The following is an 18978-nucleotide window of genomic DNA, read 5'->3' as shown; positions in this document are numbered from 1 at the left end:
AATTGGCGTTGCATGTGCCAGCTGCAGAACGTCATCGGAAGAAAGTCTTAGCATTTTGGGGTTTTTTTTGCAATTAAGAAATGGAGGCCACTAACGATTTTATCCCCAGTTTCTGTTAGGTGCGTTAGTGGGGAAGATTTTAAAATGAACAACGGTAATAATTGCTTCCCAAGCGCTATCTTCTGATACTGTGAATCAGCAAGTTATCAATGACTATATATAGCGCAGTCCTTGTCACCGAAGTGCCTGTACATTCATTTGACAAGATTTGAGTTAATAATGCAATTCCGTCAACCGAGTGGCGAATTAAACTCGGAACAGAGGACTGTGGCGCATGAACGAACGTTAAACCGACTCCAACATCTAATCATTGCAAACCGATAAAGAAAAGACATTCAACGTATTTGCCTTGCTGGATTTTAAACCCTACATCGAGCATCGTCCGTTCTACGCAAATTGCAACGCACTTGCCGAGAATGATCCTGATTCAGGTTAAGACTCCATCGGAGTTTCAGTCATCCGACACAAAAAGCCCATTTGCGTATTGGTGACGTTAGCGACTTCTATAGGTGAATGGCTGATGTTCTCGCGGCATTCTTTATCTATTGGCGTATGACTAGTAAAATCTCTAATATTAAATTCGGTCAAGTCGCTGGAGTGGCTGAATACGAAAGTGTGCTGACACTGGGCCGAAGTGTTCCTGGTGCCGAATCAAACTTTTTAAAAAAAGACAGGAAACAAAAGCCTGCAAGCATGGTCCCAACATAACGGGGAGCTGTGGTTTTGTCCATTGGTCGCGGAAATAAATATCGTCGGTAGGTAAAACATATCTTAGTTACAAAACTTCTGATGTGATGATGTATTACATTGGAGATGGGTGGAATGTATTATTCAATGTGCGTAACGTGGGCTTTACCATCGTTTGTTCTATAGAACTTGCAGATCCATTGTCACTGTTTTTAAATCTGCATGTGGCAACGAGCTATCTGTATTAGTTTGTAAAGACACAATAATCAGATGGAGAGATTAAAATAACATTTCATTTGTATCCTTCACCAAATATCCCGGCAATGCCGCCGAAGCGCACAGTGCCTAAACAATATACAAACATTCAATATCTGAACGAAATTAATTCCATCATCTAAAGTAATACTTGCCATCGCCTTAACATTGAACATATTCATTCTATAGCATTAAGATCCCAAAAAGTCAGTTCAAATAACGATGTCAAGGTATTGGGGAAGGGAATTGGAGACATTAGCCGCATCTCACCATTAAGTCTAATGTCTGAGGTTTAGACTACATGCATCGAGATTTACACAGTAGAAATAATGGCGATTTGGGCCAGAGCACTGCCAAATTCAAAATAAAGGGCGAATTCGGTTTTATTGGATATGAAGAAATATATTACACCTTTGCCTTCAGTGAGTTTCGCAGTCGTGACTACTCGACATTACTGACGGTGTAACGTGTGCTGTAATGACAGAGGGATACTGTTTTATATTAGTTTCCTCTGTGGAAAGTTCAGATCTAGAAGCGAAAGCTGTGCTTGTCAGTGCATCTTGCAAACCAATACGAAGTGCGTTAGCAGAAAGTTTATTAAACAGTATGTAACTCAGGTCGCCACAACTGGATGTGTATTTGATTGAAATGTAAAATGTATGTTGGTGTTGCGTACAGGATTATTAAGAGACACGAGAACGCTGATATCAGACCCTTTCCTTATCGATAATACAGTTCCGACACTGGTTGATTTGGAAGGCGAGAGCATCGTGTATCGCAAACATGACCCATTCAACGACGTTCGAATGATATATATATATATATATATATATATATATATATATATATATATATATATATATATATATATCTATTGAAATAAGTTGAAATAAGTATTGCGAATTTAAATCCTTAAATGTTGCTGGTTTCACTCGACGTATTTGAATTTATTGTCGCAGGCACTAATTTACACAGTACCGTTAATGCAGTCTGAATCTAGGTCTTAAGCCTCAATTTGCTCAATTCTGATAAAATACAAAGATAATTTACTATTCTTCCCCCTCCGCTGATAAATACAAAGAGAAAAAATGCAATCCTGTATCTCAATACTTGCTTCTTCAGACAGGCTTGTGACTTTCTTGAATCCTGCTTCTCCCATCTGGATAACGTCATGGCGAGCTCCGGAGTTATCTACAGCCTAAAAGGGGAATCGGATTTGCATTTCACAGCACTCAGTGGAATTTTGTTTTCGCCCGGTGAAATCTCTAGGTCCTGTCAGTGGAGAAAGGCTTCTTGGTTGTGTGTGTGTGTGTGTGTGTGTATGTGTGTATGTGTGTCAGTTGGTGTGTGTGTGTGTGTGTGTGTGTGTGTGAGAGAGAGAGAGAGAGAGAGAGAGAGAGAGAGAGAGAGAGAGAGAGAGAGAGAGAGAGAGAGAGAGAGAGAGAGAGAGAGAGAGAGAGAGAGAGAGAGAGAGAGAGAGAGAAAGTGAGGGGGGGGGGGGGGCTTTTGGTTAAAAAAGGACCAAGATGGATGGTGAGGTGCTCAAGTTTCATCGTGTCTTTGTGCTGCGTTTGAGCTGCCAGGATGCTGGGGGGTCTGTGATGAGTCGCTGTGTGTGGATCAGCGCTGGTTGGACAGACGTTCAGCACTTCGAGCGCACGGAAGGTTCCCCACGTCACTCCAGTCAGCGCGCTCCACTGGATGTGGACGCATTTCCTATATTACACACACAGCGCCCACCAAATCCACCTAATGGGTGAACTGCTTTCCCACTCGTACTCTGCACGCCAAGTTTCTTGTGCATAGCTACCACAGATCCTACGACAAGGCCTTGTTTTTTCCACCCTCAAAATCACTCTTTGCGCGCCCGGCAACCTGGAAGTATTTGGAAAAGTGCAATACCCCTGGCGATCTCTGGATTGTTCAGCCTGGGATGTGTTCTGTGTCTAACCAGGGAAGACAGCGATTGAGAAGGATTGTATCAATCCTCTTCCATTGTGGATAGACGTGAAGGTACATTGCCATTTCTCCCTCGGGTGAAGTTTCATTCTTTGTGTTCTTCCTTTCAGTTTACGTGCATGTTGTGTGCATTGTCTATATGTGAGCAGCGATCGCGATTTCTTTCAAGTATCTTATCACTGAATAACGGGGCCTGCACGGAAATTGAAACAAAAGGAAGCATTTCGGATTGGTCCAGATTACTGTGGGCAAGTCTTTAGGAAATGCACGGAGCTGGGCGTCTAGTAATTAGTGAAATGTCAAAAAATGTATTTCTAACCAACGATGGACACTGTCGACTATGAGTGTATGTTTACATATTCAAGCACAGTGTCGAGGCCTATCTGTACAGACACATCGCTTTCTTCTGACCCTCCGATACTCTTCAGTTTATACGTCAAATTTTAATATTACCAATCATAATAGAAATGGAAGAGTTTAACATCGAAAAAGTGGTTCCTCGCAGTTTGCGGAGGATTTAATATTTCTGGCGATTTTATTTGGTAAAACCGCCTAATATTGCCGGAAGCACGTTCTTGTCGCTTTCCTCTCGATTGGGAAACTCTGCAAGCGATAGATATTCCCGAAATCAGTTACTCTTTTTGCCGGAACTCAAGCTAGGAAGCATGTTCATGATGACATGTTCGTGTAGATATTGTCACATTATAAAACATCCACATTAGTTGAACTTGGCAGAAAGTGCAATGTGCCAGTGCTGTTCATCTTATACGGAGCAGGCTTCTTATATTCACTGTCCGAATAAGATTGTTGTAAAATAGCCAGCAAGGTACACAGAGTAATTCCCATCCGCCGTCCCGAAAAGGCAAATCTATTTACAACACACGGGACTTGCTCCTAAATACCCAATGCATTCTCATTCAATCGTATGATCCATTAATAACGTCCTGAAATTATGCCTTATCTTCATCTAGATACATTTTTTAAGTTAATTCTGCCGATTACGCTAGGTACACACGCTATGTTTCACGATTGTGTGAATTATTCATAACCGTAACGCAGAGCAATAATAAAACGCACGGGTCATCAAATGTGCGGTCAAAAGACCCGTGAAAGATATGATTTCTAAATGAAAGTAAAACACAGATATGTAGTTAAAAATAAGAGGGTATGGCAATTTAGCATCTCAATAATAAGAACAATTAAAGTTGCATAAGATCTTCTCAGTTAAATCTGGTTTAGACAATGTCCTTTGTGTAAACAATTGATCAATAAAATATTAAACAGGGCAACGAGCCGGCAACTATAATTTTAATGCACATAAATATCATGAACCCATTAGTAGACGCACAACTGGGATAAGTGCGACCTAAATTATTTTTACATTATAATCCCCTTCGTCGCTAATCGTTTGCGCATTATAAGCAGAGGCCTAGTTTAATTGGAGACGATATAGACCTACTAAACGCTATTCAAATTGTGATTTTTATTTTTCATCATGGTTTTATATCCAGATGATGAAAACCTTAGTGAATTATTTTGTGCGTGCTTTGTATTTCATTTGTATTGCAAACTCGGGTCGGTATTTTGTGTCTCAAAGTGATGAGGAATATAATCATTAAGCAGAGAGAGAGAGAAGATGGGAAACGATTAAGTTAACTGGACTGTCAAATGAATGTAGCTTGTAGTATTTCGGTAATTCAGTAACCGACTCAAAACATTTGCGCCACATCAGAGATGAAATAACACCCTAAGATAGTTTAACTAAAATGCGGGGCGCTCTGGTGACAGGTTTTGGAGGCGGGGAGGTGGGAAGGGTTTGGCCTTTCAAATGTTAGAACTCTGCCCATTTGGAAAGCTATGATCAAATGCTGAATATTTAATTTTCAGTCACACGCTTCAGAGATTTACTCATTATCAACACGATCACATGCCCCACCGTTTACTAACTCGGAGTGTACGGCGAGTGATTAAAAGCGTTCACCGGCATCAATTAAACAGTAGCCATCGTAATAACACGGTGAAACCTCGGGCTGATGTCGAAGGCTGCCGACACTTTCACAGGGCCATGAAACCAACGGAAGAAGTTGGGTCAAATGCAGAAACGCTGGTCTACAAAGTGGAGGGATTGTAATTGCTGCTTAGACTCCAATCAAACAGTTGCCCAAAAACAGCCTGGAACCTTATCTTTATTACTCTTTCCAGAAGTCCAGACGAATTTCGTGAATACCTCATTTGTCATTTGGAGTCAGCTAAGATTGGCATTATGGTTTTATCCCTACTTTCCTATAACTTCATATAAAAGGCCTGCATTATGTAACAGTGCGGCATCTCGGTCTGGTAACATCGTTATTTTTGAGAGAGTTTCGATTCCCCCTTTGTTCCCTTAACCCATTCACTGTTTGCTATGTTTTTGACTGCATATTTGTCAAGAAGGGACTGTGCCGTGTGATGGTCGTTTTGCGTTGCTTACAATTAAGTCTCAATGCTTGGGTTTCCCTGCCTCTCTCGCAAGAATCGTGCGGCGGAACATGGCGGAGACTGAAGAAGGCTTCGGGCTGCCGGCCACAACACGCAGCGACCCCGAGCCGAATGAACATTCTTCTGAAAATAAGCAGGACAGCTTGCTCGGTGCGGCCAACAAACCCCATTCCCCACAGCAAGCTACATACAGTCAACAGGTTGGTCTCAGACACCCCTGCACTAACAGCGCAGCACAATAAGTGCATCTTATTGCTTAACACCGGTAACAACTGGGTGGTACATGTAAATGTCTGTAAATGTATCTCTGACACCTTTCTCGGCGCTAGTGCCCGCAGATGCTTGATTGGTCAATCTCGTTCCTCGTTACGTACTTTAAGACCGAGGTACTGATTAAGTACCGATTTTGTAACTGAGGGGGGAAATTATAACGGGGAGCCATTGCATTGATTAGTTAGATTGTATTTATTTTGCTTGATAATGTAATTCTAGGCATGGGTATTTATTAATTATATTTCCCACTTCTAGGGTATGGAGGGAATTAAAGTTTATTTACATGAACGGGAGTTATGGTTAAAATTTCACGAAGTCGGGACAGAGATGATCATTACGAAAGCAGGAAGGTAAGGGAGTGCTAATTAACCCAAACGAAATGCTGCCTTAATGGCCGTTGTTCTTACCATTACAATTTATTGTGTTCGTGCTCATAGCTCGACTGATACTTAAATGCAGTTGTGAATATGCTTTCTGATCAACCAAAGTTCGCAATGGCAGAACATTCACTGTTACACAAAATCTGTCTCAAAGGGAAATTCTTAAGTGTTTCTAAAGAGTCGAATATAATAGATAGTTAATAACTCCAGTGCTCAGCGTTAAACAGGCTCAGATTAATCAATTTTTAATAAGAAATATTTAAAGTGACTGCGGACCGCAAATCCAGTCAGCCTTGAAGTGATATTCAAAAAAAGACTGAGTTTATAGAATACATATCTGAAAGCTTCCATGAATGCACAGATTTTAAACTTTGTCCTCGAATTATTTGTAGCAACTATAGTTCGAATGTTTAGCTAAACTGCTGGAGCTTTTATAAGCTGAAGCGGTAAGGTACTTTATTTAACATACAGACGCGAATTAATAAATTATACTAATTACATCTGTTCCCCGCTACATTCGCATTTCATTCATTTAACCCCCCCCCCCCCCACCCCAACATCTTTTGTTTATTTTATTTTGTTAAATGATAATTGCAATAAGATTCTAAATAATTCACAAACTTGTGGGATGAGGCAGAAATTCAGGACATTAAAATTGCGATCCCTTGAAAGAGCTAAGGCAAAGGACATAGCATCTTAATTTCGGATTAAAACAATGATTTCTTATTATTCTGCCCCGTCAAGATTTGTTTTATTTGCATGCAGACAATATGTTTCCTCGTGGGCTTTCAATTTCACCCCACTTACGCTGAACAAGTAATAAATATTTATAAAGATCTGCATATAGTCAAGCTGTTATTCGGTAATATGGCGAGACAATAAATATAGCGTTTCCAGTTAAAAGCTTTTTACTCTCTCCCCCACCCCCCTCCTTTTTTAAAATGCAATGTCTTAATGAATGAAGCCACCTTTAGATTATATTGCCAAAGTATTCTGTAAACACATTTCGCATTCACAAACTAACAGCCACTTTGATACAAAGCGATGGGACATCAGGCTTTGTACGCGGGGTACAAATTAGGCCACGATCGAAGCCATGTTGTGTACATTACTTTGCTGCATTAATGCTGCCTGTTTACCCGCGGCTTTTATAACTCGTGTCTACTGTGTACATGAATTACACATCGTGTTTGTTTGTGCAGGTTGAACAATCAACCTTTTTTCCATCCGTTTGCTTGTACAAAACAAAGTCATGTATCAGTAAACACCAGGCGAGGTCTCCAGCGGCACGTATCATTGTTTACAGTGGTGGGAATTCATATTTTCTATGGAGAGTGTTTTACGCAATGTATCTATCGCCCCTGCATTAAAAAAACGCTTCTCGTTTTAATTCAGGCGCATGTTTCCTAGTTACAAAGTGAAGGTGACCGGGTTAAATCCGAAGACAAAATACATCCTTCTAATGGACATCGTACCGGCAGACGATCACCGTTATAAGTTCGCCGACAATAAATGGCAAGTGCTGTGTAGTATTTGTCTGCTCGGTCACACTTACCAGATTTTTTAAAAAGTAGATTTCGGAATGTTGTGGTAATGGTGTTGTGGGAAGACGACAATGATGAGTCTTTTTATAAGCGCCACTTGCTGTAACACGAGTGGAAACTGACATGTATATTGTGTATAAAGAAGGCCGTGTGTGGAGAAATGAGCGACTCCCTAAGTGGGGTTATAAGGTTTACTTCAGACAAACGCGCGGCCTTTTTTTTCTAAAATGGAAATTTCCCCCTGTTATTTGGAGCATTTCACTTCCTAGCAGCGATTCTGTGATGTAGATTCAGAGTTTGGTTTCAACGTGTATAAAATATTCATTGAGGGCGACACCTGTTTTATCGTTGGCAAATGCTCTTTGTGTGTTCCGTGTCTAGACTGGACTGATGTAGGAGTTTAGCTTCGATTACCCTGAACATTTTCCACGCTTTATTTTCCCAAGGTCTGTGACGGGCAAGGCGGAACCTGCGATGCCGGGGAGGCTGTACGTTCACCCAGATTCACCTGCCACTGGGGCACATTGGATGAGGCAGTTGGTCTCCTTCCAAAAACTCAAACTTACCAATAACCACCTGGACCCCTTCGGACATGTAAGTGCTTCGCTATTTTTATTATTTGCATTCCACCTCCTTCCATCAAAAGTACCTGAACTCCAATGATCATCGAAACCTGCCCAATCTTAACAGAAGAGGACCAATTAACGTTGGGCTGACTGTTCGACACGCGGGTGTCTCGAAAGTTGAAGCTTTTAGCCATTGACCCTGGCGAGGAATGCAAAGAAACGTAACCGGCTCGATGGTCGGCGAAGGGTTAACGGGGAAATTGTAGAGTGGTGGGACTGAGTAGAACATTCGGCTTAACATGAATAATTATTGTTGGTTTTCTCGCGTTGCTGTACATCTAAGAAGTGAACATTAACAAGGTTGCTATTTCAACTGCGGAATTGGGCCAAATTATGTTGGGGTTTTTTGATAAAAAGCGGCGCATCAGGAATGCAATAATTTGCAAGCACCGGTTGAGAATGGAACCTTTCACTCTACCTGAAATTAATGGCCTTGAACACAAATTGCCTCATTCTGCTGCGATGCACGATGGGACACGGAGAGGCCTGCCTTAACATAAACAATACCAGTATTATGAGAAAAGCACACGTGTTCATTTCCCTTCCATTGCCCGGCCTAACTTTCCAATCCATTCGATGCGAAATATCGTTGTATTATAAAGAGTGGACCAAACATCCTCCTTTAAGTTCGGGGGCGCCAGTGAAATCCTTTAGCTATTTTTTTTAATGAGTTCAGTTATTCCAGTTGATGTGTAAAAGTACTGACATCGAACACATCTCCCCCGCCTGTAGTATCTGCGAGATAAGAATCGACGTTAGAAAAACAGAACCAAAACACAAATTGGAAATGTCAACTTTAACAGTGGCGCTGAATTTCCTTACACATTCGTCCAGCAGAACAGAGAGCTCTGTTTTCCGGACATTAAGCACTTCGTTAGGTAACGGTAGCCTTGGAGACTGCCGGGCAATAGATGGAAGGCCGATGAAGACAGCCTTCCCTACTGTGAAAAGGCGGCGATTGCAAAAATCTCTCTAAACAAACGGATTGAGAGGCAACAATGAGAAATTCATTGAACAAATTGCTGGATGTAACCAGTACTGGTAGCCTCTCAATTAAACGGGATGTAATGAAATTAAAAATCATTAGATCGTTCACCAGTGATGTCTAGGGCTTACGGGACTGTCAACACAATTTAACTAAGCCTGGGGGATGAGAGAGACTGCAAGAAGAGATGACTTGGAGGGTTTGCCATTGCGGGACAAGAAGCGTCTTACTGTCGCCAGAACCGCTCCCAATCCTACCCCCTCCCTACCAACAATCTTGGCGATCTTGGAGTAATTGCACAATGAGTCCTTCGAAAAGTCACTTTGGCTTTACCGGATGCTTGTAACGTTTTAAATCGCATTTTAGAGGGGGAAAAAAAAGAAAGGCAGTGTGTCCTCACAAGAGGTTGGCTGCTAGTGGAAGGGGCCTTAGGTAGTTGGGTGCTTTCCAAAATAAAAAAATCACCGCCACTCTGGGCGAAACCCCCCGGAATGAGAACTGGCCCCGTCGTCGCCGGCAAATTGCCATTTGGTTGAGGAAAATTACAGAAGCGGGGGGATTGAAAAAGACGATCTGTGTGACGATCTTTCCCCGAGCATTTTAAACCAAAAAAAGGTCTGAGGAAGGGTCTCGACTACCCATTCCTTCTCTCCAGAGATGCTGCCTGACCCGCTGACTTACTCCAACTTTCTGTGCCTGTCTTCGGTTTAAACCGGCATCTGCAGTTCCTTAAGAAAATAACTGCAGATGCTGGTACAAATCGAAGGTATTTATTCACAAAGTACTAGAGTAACTCAGCAGGTCGGGCAGCATCTCGGGAGAGAAGGAATGGGTGACGTTTCGGGTCGAGACCCTTCTTCAGACATCAGTCTGAAACGTCACCCATTCCTTCTCACCCGAGATGCTGCCCGACCTGCTGAGTTACTCCAGCACTTTGTGAATAAATACCTTCGATCTGCAGTTCCTTCCTACACAAGGAGGAACCCCACACACATCCTTCTCTCGTTCTCGTTTATGCAAATACCCAACACAAAGCTGATAAAAAAAAAGCTAAATCTAAATCCTTGATTTTGATCCGAATATTTACTTTCCATGTTTTCCTTTGTTAGATTATTCTAAATTCGATGCACAAATACCAGCCCAGGTTGCATATTGTAAAGGCCGACGAAAATAACGGATTTGGGTCGAAAAACACAGCTTTCTGTACCCATGTTTTCGTTGAAACTGCCTTTATAGCGGTGACATCGTATCAAAACCACAAGGTAAGAACGTACTGAGTGAGTTCGAACTACCTCGAATCCATTCGCCCACTCACACCCATGTAACCCCAAATATCACTTCCAACATATTGTTTGTAAAGAGAAGCAGCATTCAGTCTTGTGGTTTTATCGATCACCGGCCCGGCGTGAAATTGAGCAAAACATAGACAGGTGGCAATCGATAAGGGGATGTTTTGACTGCGGTACATTGCGAACGAACGCGCCACTTTAGTTCTATACTTTAATTATTAATTTCATGGACACACATTACAGATTTAAATGTTGTTTATTTATATTACACGGAAATTGATGTAGTTGCTCAGATTCTAAGAACATAAAATAGTTAAGATTGGGAAGATGTGTGTACAGTTACACGCCCCAAACTGTCTTCATTTTATTCTTAGATGCTGATGGGTCGCGGTATAATTTGAATATTTCTGCCTTTATTCCAGAGGTTTACCGTTTGCGATTAAGGTCGCTTATTTTTTTTTCCGCCAGGGATTTTGAGTGTGGGTTGCACTATCCGAGGATACTTTAATAACTCACCACAAATGAAAACTTTAGACTAATTTTTAATTTCCGCCTTTAGTGAAATAACGCCATTTGGGGAATTAGTTGAGGATTAAAGTTTCAAAGATCAACAATCATTCTGGCGGGCGTCATTGAACGACCTGAGGAGGGGAAAACAGCATATTTTATAGTTCTGTTCAAATGCCTCGCCGTCGGGTTAAACAATTGACGGGCAAACACGTTCTCTAGCACCGTTTATTCCAGTAAAAGGTCGAGGCTTGGAATTGGAATTCATTTAACTTTCCAACCACAATCAAAGCAAGAGCCTCACCTGCAGTTCACCAATTGCAACACGGACCTGACATTTATCACTTTTAATGAAAAAAAGATTGTGTTTCCCTTGAAATTCTACCAAGCCCAAGGCTTTGAGGCATTAGATTGGGGTTTGAACTTAAGATATTAATATTCTTCACGAGATTGTAAAATATTTCAATCAGACGTCCTTTTAAAAAAAAATCACCTATGAAATGTGATCCTTGGGATTCGAGGATTTTACCAATTTTAACAGCAAGGGAACTTTCGTGTAAACGAGCCGTGCCCATCAATGCCTGCTTCTTAGAAAGAGAAAGCTTCTTGGGAACAAATATCAAATTAATTCAAAACGGGACAGGTTGAAAGTTAGTAACAGGATAAATTATTTGGCCGAGAAGCAAATAATTTAAAACTCTTTACAAGTATACGGCCGGACAATTAATTAGAAATGCACATAGGGACATTTACTCCCCAAGGTTTTGCGCTTAGCACAATTGAATTCTGATATCCATTTTATTAAAATAGGCATGTTAAGTATAAATATATAAGAAAATAACTGCAGATGCTGGTACAAATCGATTTATTCACAAAATGCTGGAGTAACTCAGCATTTTGTGAATAAATGTTAAGTATAAAGCCGTTTTGGTTCTGCCGTGTGCCTTTGAGGCTTTTTGTAAGGTAACCTGTGATTTGTTGCGAAAATAATATTTAATCATCAATGAGTTTGTAACGCGTCATTATCGTTCCCCAACTTCTCTCTCTCTCTGCTGAATGATTGTATTCCACATCACTTTGAGACACAAAAATACTGCCTCGAGCTTGCAATACAAATGAAACACAGCACGCACAAAATAACTCACTAATATTTTCATGCTGAGATTAATCGTATGTTCATCGAAAATATTTTTTAAAAAGCTGTTATAAAAATATAAAATAATGACGTGTTATTAGATAAATACTATTAAATACTTGTCTAATGTCTAACTCTGAAAGCAAGAAATCCATGCGTGCAGTATTTGACACATGAAATCGAAGTTGGCTATTTTCAATCAATAAGATACTTTATAAAATAACAGAATTATGAATATTTTAAACTCAAATAACTCAAAGATATTTTATAAAAATGAAAGTTAGTTGTTCAGCTCATATTACTTAAAGTAACGCCCGCATGTTTCCCCATCTGATATATTGTGCCTCGTTGGTGTATCGCCTTGAATGTCTATAATGCCACGGCGCCCTGACGAAAACCCAATTGATTATAACGCTTTACGAAAACCCAATTGATTATAACGCCAGCTCCCAAAGTTACGCTGTTGAGTATCACTTGTCAACTAATTGCACCTCGTTGAGCCGTTGGCGGGATCCGCGCGGGACAATATTTTCTCACCTTAAAAGCAACGAACTTTGGAAAAGGACTTTTCAAAATCGCCAACACAAGTTGCTCACTGAAAATACCGAACGTTTTCGTGTTAGAATTGGCCCTTTAAACTTGTCCAAAATATACACTGCAGGATATTTAGTTGTGCAAAATATTGGCCGTACATTTTTCCTAGCAGTGGGATGATTATACACGAAGGTATTAACTTTAATCGTATGGGTCTTCTCAATTTGTTACAGAAATCATAAAAACTAGATTCTACCGAAGATAGACACAAAATGCTGGAGTAACTGTAAACTAAACTATAATAAACTCAGTGGGACAGGCAGCATCTCTGGATAGAAGGAATGGGTGACGTTTCGGGTCGAGAGATGCTGCCTGTCCCGCTGAGTTACTCCAGCATGTTGTGTCTATCTTCGGTGTAAACCAGCATCTGCAGTTCTTTCCTACACAAACTAGGTTCTATGTGTCTTCATTTTCAATCCGACCTGGCTAATTCATTAAATGCTAGCAAGGGCTACTGTTACACCATCAATACCTGGAACGGACGTGGCCGGAGTCGGCTCTTGATAGCTTGGCGGATCTCAGCTATAGTGGTCAACATACCAAACGTCCGATCAATTCAGACAAAGCAGCGGCGAACACGTGTGTTTGGAAAACAACAGTAAATTACTTGAGACATATGAAGTCCCCAGGAAGTTTCCTGGACAGCATGGGCACTTTTATACCGCCTCTTTGAACCGGGTTAGCAATTATTCAGCATCCAAATCCAATTCAAAGGCTTTGAGATTCCCTTTTCGACCACTGTTTTTTTTGTGCCCATTGGATTTCTAGGCGATAATGAAACTTCCAAATCAGCATGACCAGCTACCTCGCAAGCAGACGCAAAGGTTTATGTCACACGCTTAGTTTTACACAATTCAGTGCCAGATTAACGTTGCAGAACATTGCTACAAATTACACCGACATGTGTTACATCCCGTTTCAGACCTACAATATCTTTAAAAATACCGTCAGTCTGAATAAATGTACCGACCCAAAACGTCGCCCGTCCATTCCCTCCACAGATGCTGCCTGACCTTTTGAGTTCCTCCAGCACTTCGCATTTTCTTGCATCCTCAGTCACTTGAGCCTCTAATGTGATTTAAAATGTTCGGAAGTGAAAACAGTTACTTTCTTTAAAGACGAAAAAATCACACGGTGAAATAAGAAAACATTAAGGTGATCAGACAAAGAACTGCAGATGCTAGTTTATACCAAATATAGACACCAATGGCTGGAGTAACTCACCGGGTCAGGCAGCATCTTTGGAGAAAAAAAGGATGAGTGGCGATTCGGGTCGGGACCCTTCTTCATCCATCCTTTTACTCTCGAGAGTCTGAAGAAGGTTCCCGACCCGAAACGTCAACCATCTTTTCTCTCCAGAAATGCTACCTGACCCGTTGAGTTACTCCAGCACTTTGTGTCTATCTTTGAAAAAAATAATGGGTCAGATATGCACTTAAAGTCCATCTTAACGTCAAGCCTTTTTTTCCCTTTCAATTGTCATTATGTTCACAGGGGATGCTGTTTTAAGTTATTTTATGTTAACATTTTGTAAGGAATTTAAAGCAGATTTTGATTTCCAATTTAGATTACCCAACTCAAAATAGAAAACAATCCTTTTGCAAAGGGATTTCGCGGGAGCGATGATATGGAGTTGCACAGAATGTCACGAATGCAAAGGTAATTTGCTTGCACAACCCTGCATTGTATGTGATAGACTGTGATATTGATATTGATAGTGATATTGACAGAATGCAAGCTGTCCGGGATGATACATAAAACACGTTGCATTTTTGTATTCCACTGGTCTACTCTCGGCGGTCATTTAATGAAATACCTCTTACATTTATTGCCCCCCCCCCCTCGATCTGCTAGAATGTATTGAATGGATGCGAAAGTGGGATAACATAAAACTAGAGTGATCGCGTGATCAATGGCCGGCCTGGACTCGGCGGGCCGAAGGGCCTGCATCCATGCAATCAATTCATCAAAACCCGGCTTCGCACGGAGACCTGGTAGAACGCGAGACTATCACAAGATATCGTTGTTGCAGACCATTTCAAAAGGGGTCAGATTTGGACTTAAGACAGCACTCTGTTGGGTCAGACTTTCCAAGCGCTGACCTGGTCCAAGAATATTTTTATTAAAAAGGTTGAGATCAGGCGTCGAATGACCCTGGCCAAAACAATAAATCATTACTAGCCAACGAATGCATACCTTGAAACAAAGCCATGAAGTAAGCTTTGTTGGCCCCAGACAAGAAGACAAGGTTTTCCTAAGGCTATTACACTTACAATTGCATTGGACGTTCGGCCCGATGTAATTAGAAATGACAGATCGAAAGGCAGCGACGAGGGAATCAAACATAATTTAAAAATAAAGGTTTAGTTATCATTTTCAAACAATGCAAAAAATGTTGAAAATGGTATGTGAAATGTAACTCTTCAAGGCACCAGACTGAATGTAGTTTTCATCAAGAGGTAGAACCGCAACCACGACGTAGTATTAGTAGGGTAGATAGACACAAAAAGCTGGAGTAACTCAGCGGGTCAGGCAGCATCTCAGGAGAGAAGGAATGGGTGACGTTTCGGGTCGAGACCCTTCTTCAGACTGGTTGTGGATTAGAGTAGTGTTGATGGCATCTTCCCGCTTTGGTCTGAAGAAAGGTCTCGACCCGAAACGTCACCCATTCCTTCTATCTGGAGATGCTGTCTGTTCCGCTGAGTTACTGCGGCATGTTGTGTCTATCTTGGACATTAACGTGTTTTCTTTTGCAATATGCCCACAGTAAAGAATACCCGGTGGTTCCCCGGAGCACAGTGAGACAACGTGTGGGGTCCGCTGCGAGTCAGTTCAGCGGGGAGGTGCGAGTGTTGCCCGTGTCTAACAACCTGAATTCTCAGTACCAATGTGAGAACGGCGTGTCGAGTACATCGCAGGAGCTGCTCACTCCCAACCCGTACACACTGTCCCAGGAACAGAGTCCGCTTTATCACTGCAGCAAAAGGAAAGGTAAGGCATGTTGCGTGGCCGCGGCGCGTTTCATTGTGCACCCAACACACAACCTGTCAGATATTATAAGAAGATAACTGCAGATGCTGGTACAAATCGAAGGTTTTTATTCACAAAATGCTGGAGTATATCAGCTTGAAATGTTGTACGGCGAAAAAGGTTTATAGGTAGCGCACGTTAGAATGGGAAATGTAATGTTTTCCCCTTCTTTGGTGAATCTACCTCTTTGGTGACCCTCGCATTACCCTTGATTGGATTTTGCTGGCTTTACCTTGCACTCAACGTTATTCCCTTATCAAGTGTCGGTGCACTGCAAATGGCTCGATTGCAATCACGCATTGTCTTTCTGCTGACCGGTTAGCGCGCAACAAAAGCTTTTCACTGTACCTCGCTACACGTGACAATAAACTAAACTGAAACTGAAACTCTTTTCCGGTAAGCGTCGGACTATCGAGGATGAACAGATGCAGAAAATAAACTGACAAGTAGCAATGCGCCTCAAGTGTTCCCACTGAGAAATCTGAACTGACTATCCTGTGGGTGGCTTCTCTAAATAACTAGTTATCTGTTCTGCTTGAGTGTCAAAAAATAAACAACTCTTGGAGCTACAGTGGCGAGATGGAATGCTGTGATGTGAAGGGAACATGTGACCTTGCAAATCCCATCTCAACCTCGCACAGGCTGGGCTGGTCACCACGGGTTCTTCCTAAGTGCATTGTAGCAATACTATGCCGGATGGAAGCTGAAGGCAAGAGATAGCTTTTGTGGAGATATATCTTCTGCAGGCAACCCTTTCGCAAAATATACCGCCCAAGGCTGATTAACACAGATCCTTTGACAACGCAGATGTAAAGGGTGCAAGAATATTTCCTTGGCGTATAAACCCATTGAAGTAAGGAAGTGGGAATTGTTATTTCACCACTGATATGTTCACACGTTGTGATTTAGAGTCATAAAGTCATAGAGTGATACAATGTGGAAACTGGCCCTTCGGCCCAACTCGCCCACACTGGCCAACAATGTCCCAGCTACCGTAGTTCCACTTGCCTGTGCTTGGTCCATAACGTGTCTAAACCTGTCCAACTGTTTCTTAAATGATGGGATAGTCCCAGCCTCAACTACCTTGTTCCATACACCCGCCACCCTCTGTGTGAAAAAGTGAATCCTCAGATTCCTATTAAATCTTTTCCCCTTCTCCTTGAAACTATGTCCTCTGGTCCTCAATTCCCCTATTCTGTGTAAAAGACTGTGCATCCACCCGATCTATTCCTCTCATGATTTTGTATACCTCTATAAGATCTCCCCACATCCTCCTATGCTCCTTGGAATAGAGACCCACCCTACTCAACCTCTCCCTATAGGTAACACCCTCTAGTCCTGGCAACATCCTCGTAAATCTTTTCTGAACCTTTTCGAGCATGCGAGAAGTGAAAGACATGGGATTGGCTTGATAGCCCCAGACTACCAAGTTGAAGGTATGTGTAAGAAGGAAATGCAGATGCTGGTTTACACTGAAGATAACCACAATGATGCTGGAGTAACTCAGCGGGACAGGTAGCATATCTGGAGAGAAGGAATGGGTGACGTTTCAGGTCAGGACCCTTCTGCAGACTGAAAGTCAGGGGAAAGGGAGACATATGTTCTTCACCCAAAATGTCATCCATTCCTTCTCTGCACAGATGCTGCCTGCCCCGCTGAGTTACTCCAGCATTTTGTGTCTTCCAAGATGAAGGGTAGCACAGTGGTGCAGCAGGTAGAGCTGCTGCCTCATCAACACCAGAGACATTGGCCCAATCCTGCCTTCAGGTGTGGAGTCGGTGTGGAGTTTGCATGTTCTTCCTGTGACCGCAAAGGTTTCCTCCAGGTGTTATGGTTTCCTCCTATATCCTAAAGACATGTGGGTTGGTATGTCAATTGGCCTCTGTAATTGCCCCAAGTGTGTAGGGAGTGCATGCGAAAGTGGGACAACATAGAACTCGTGTCAACGGGGGATCAAATGTGGGTGTGGGCTGAAGTACCTGTTTCACACTATCTTTCAATCCATAAAAGATTTGCATAGAACTGGATTATTTATAACTTCATTACATTCTCAAACTCATTGCAGCTAATGAAGTATGGTAACCACTGTAACCTGGGTAACATATACCAACAACAGGCAGCATCTCCGGATAGAAGGAATGCGTGAGGTTTCGGATCGAGACTTGAGCCTGATCTGCTGAGTTACTCCAGCATTTTGTGACTATCTTTGGTGTAAACCAGCATCTGCAGTTCCTTCCCACTATTATAGACCAACATGTGGGTGTGACCAGATAGTTAATGCATTTGGTAACATTGATTAAGGCTTAAATGTTTGCCATGATGTTGGGGAAGAACTCCATTGTTGTTCTTTAGGTACTGTCACAGACTCTATAATATTCATCAGCAAGGGCAAAATGCTTCAGTTCAGTGTTTCTTCCCAAAGTATGGCACCTCTGGGATTGCTTCCTCTCTTTGCTCTGACATGGAATGTGAGCCAAGACATTGCATTCACGCCTGTGAAATGAAACTTGAGCATACTGATTTGAAGTGGCCCAGAGATATAAGACACTTAGTCGTAATGCTATATGTACACAGTGTACTATGTGTGTAGGAAGGAACTTCAGATGCTGGTATACACCGAAGACAGACACAAAATGCTGGAGTAACTCAGTGGGTCAGGCAGCATCTCTGGAGAGCACGGATAGGTGACGTTTCACAGTGTACTGGAGTAGCTCAGCGGGTCAGGCAGCATCCATGGAGAAATAAAATAGGTGACGATTCGGCTCAAGACCCTTCTTCAGACAGAGACTCAGGGGAGGGGGAAACTAGAGGTATGAAAAGGTACAGAACAAATCAGAGCTGGCCACACAGCAATCTACAATGGTGCATTCTCATATTTCGTTTGGGCAGGTTACAACCCTGTGATATGAAAGTTGACACAAAATGCCGGTAACTCAGCAGGTCAGGTAGCATCTCGGGAGAGAAGGAATGGGTGACGTCTCCGGTCGAGACCCTTCTTCAGACATGTTACGTCACTCATTCCTTCTCTCCCGAGATGCTGCCTGACTCGTTGAGTTACTCCAGCATATTGTGTCTATCTTCAACATTACGACTATAGACAATAGACAATAGACAATAGGTGCAGGAGGAGGCCATTCGGCCATTCAATGTGATCATGGCTGATCATTCTCAATCAG

At 42.1% G+C, this 18978-nt stretch overlaps 1 protein-coding gene across 3 annotated transcripts in view; it reads left to right on the top strand.

The window, feature by feature from the left end:
• The window catches only part of LOC144605721 (T-box transcription factor TBX5-like), a 53776-nt gene that overhangs the window by 33350 nt on the left and 1448 nt on the right, over positions 1–18978 (top strand). Inside the window, exons 1-8 of one of the 3 annotated variants that reach the window (XM_078421231.1) lie at positions 2966–3015; positions 5474–5639; positions 5968–6062; positions 7488–7607; positions 8083–8230; positions 10357–10509; positions 14340–14431; positions 15540–15763. In XM_078421231.1, the coding sequence (XP_078277357.1) occupies positions 5490–5639; positions 5968–6062; positions 7488–7607; positions 8083–8230; positions 10357–10509; positions 14340–14431; positions 15540–15763 (982 nt within the window). In that variant the 5' untranslated portion in view covers positions 2966–3015; positions 5474–5489. Of the gene's footprint in view, positions 1–2965; positions 3016–5176; positions 5640–5967; positions 6063–7487; positions 7608–8082; positions 8231–10356; positions 10510–14339; positions 14432–15539; positions 15764–18978 lie in introns of those variants that run through there. The other 2 variants (XM_078421230.1, XM_078421232.1) reach the window with 2 other exon arrangements.

Source organism: Rhinoraja longicauda, chromosome 25 (genome assembly GCF_053455715.1).
Source record: "Rhinoraja longicauda isolate Sanriku21f chromosome 25, sRhiLon1.1, whole genome shotgun sequence".
In the NCBI taxonomy this organism is placed as follows: domain Eukaryota; kingdom Metazoa; phylum Chordata; class Chondrichthyes; order Rajiformes; family Arhynchobatidae; genus Rhinoraja; species Rhinoraja longicauda.
This window is presented reverse-complemented; position numbering and strand designations above follow the sequence as displayed.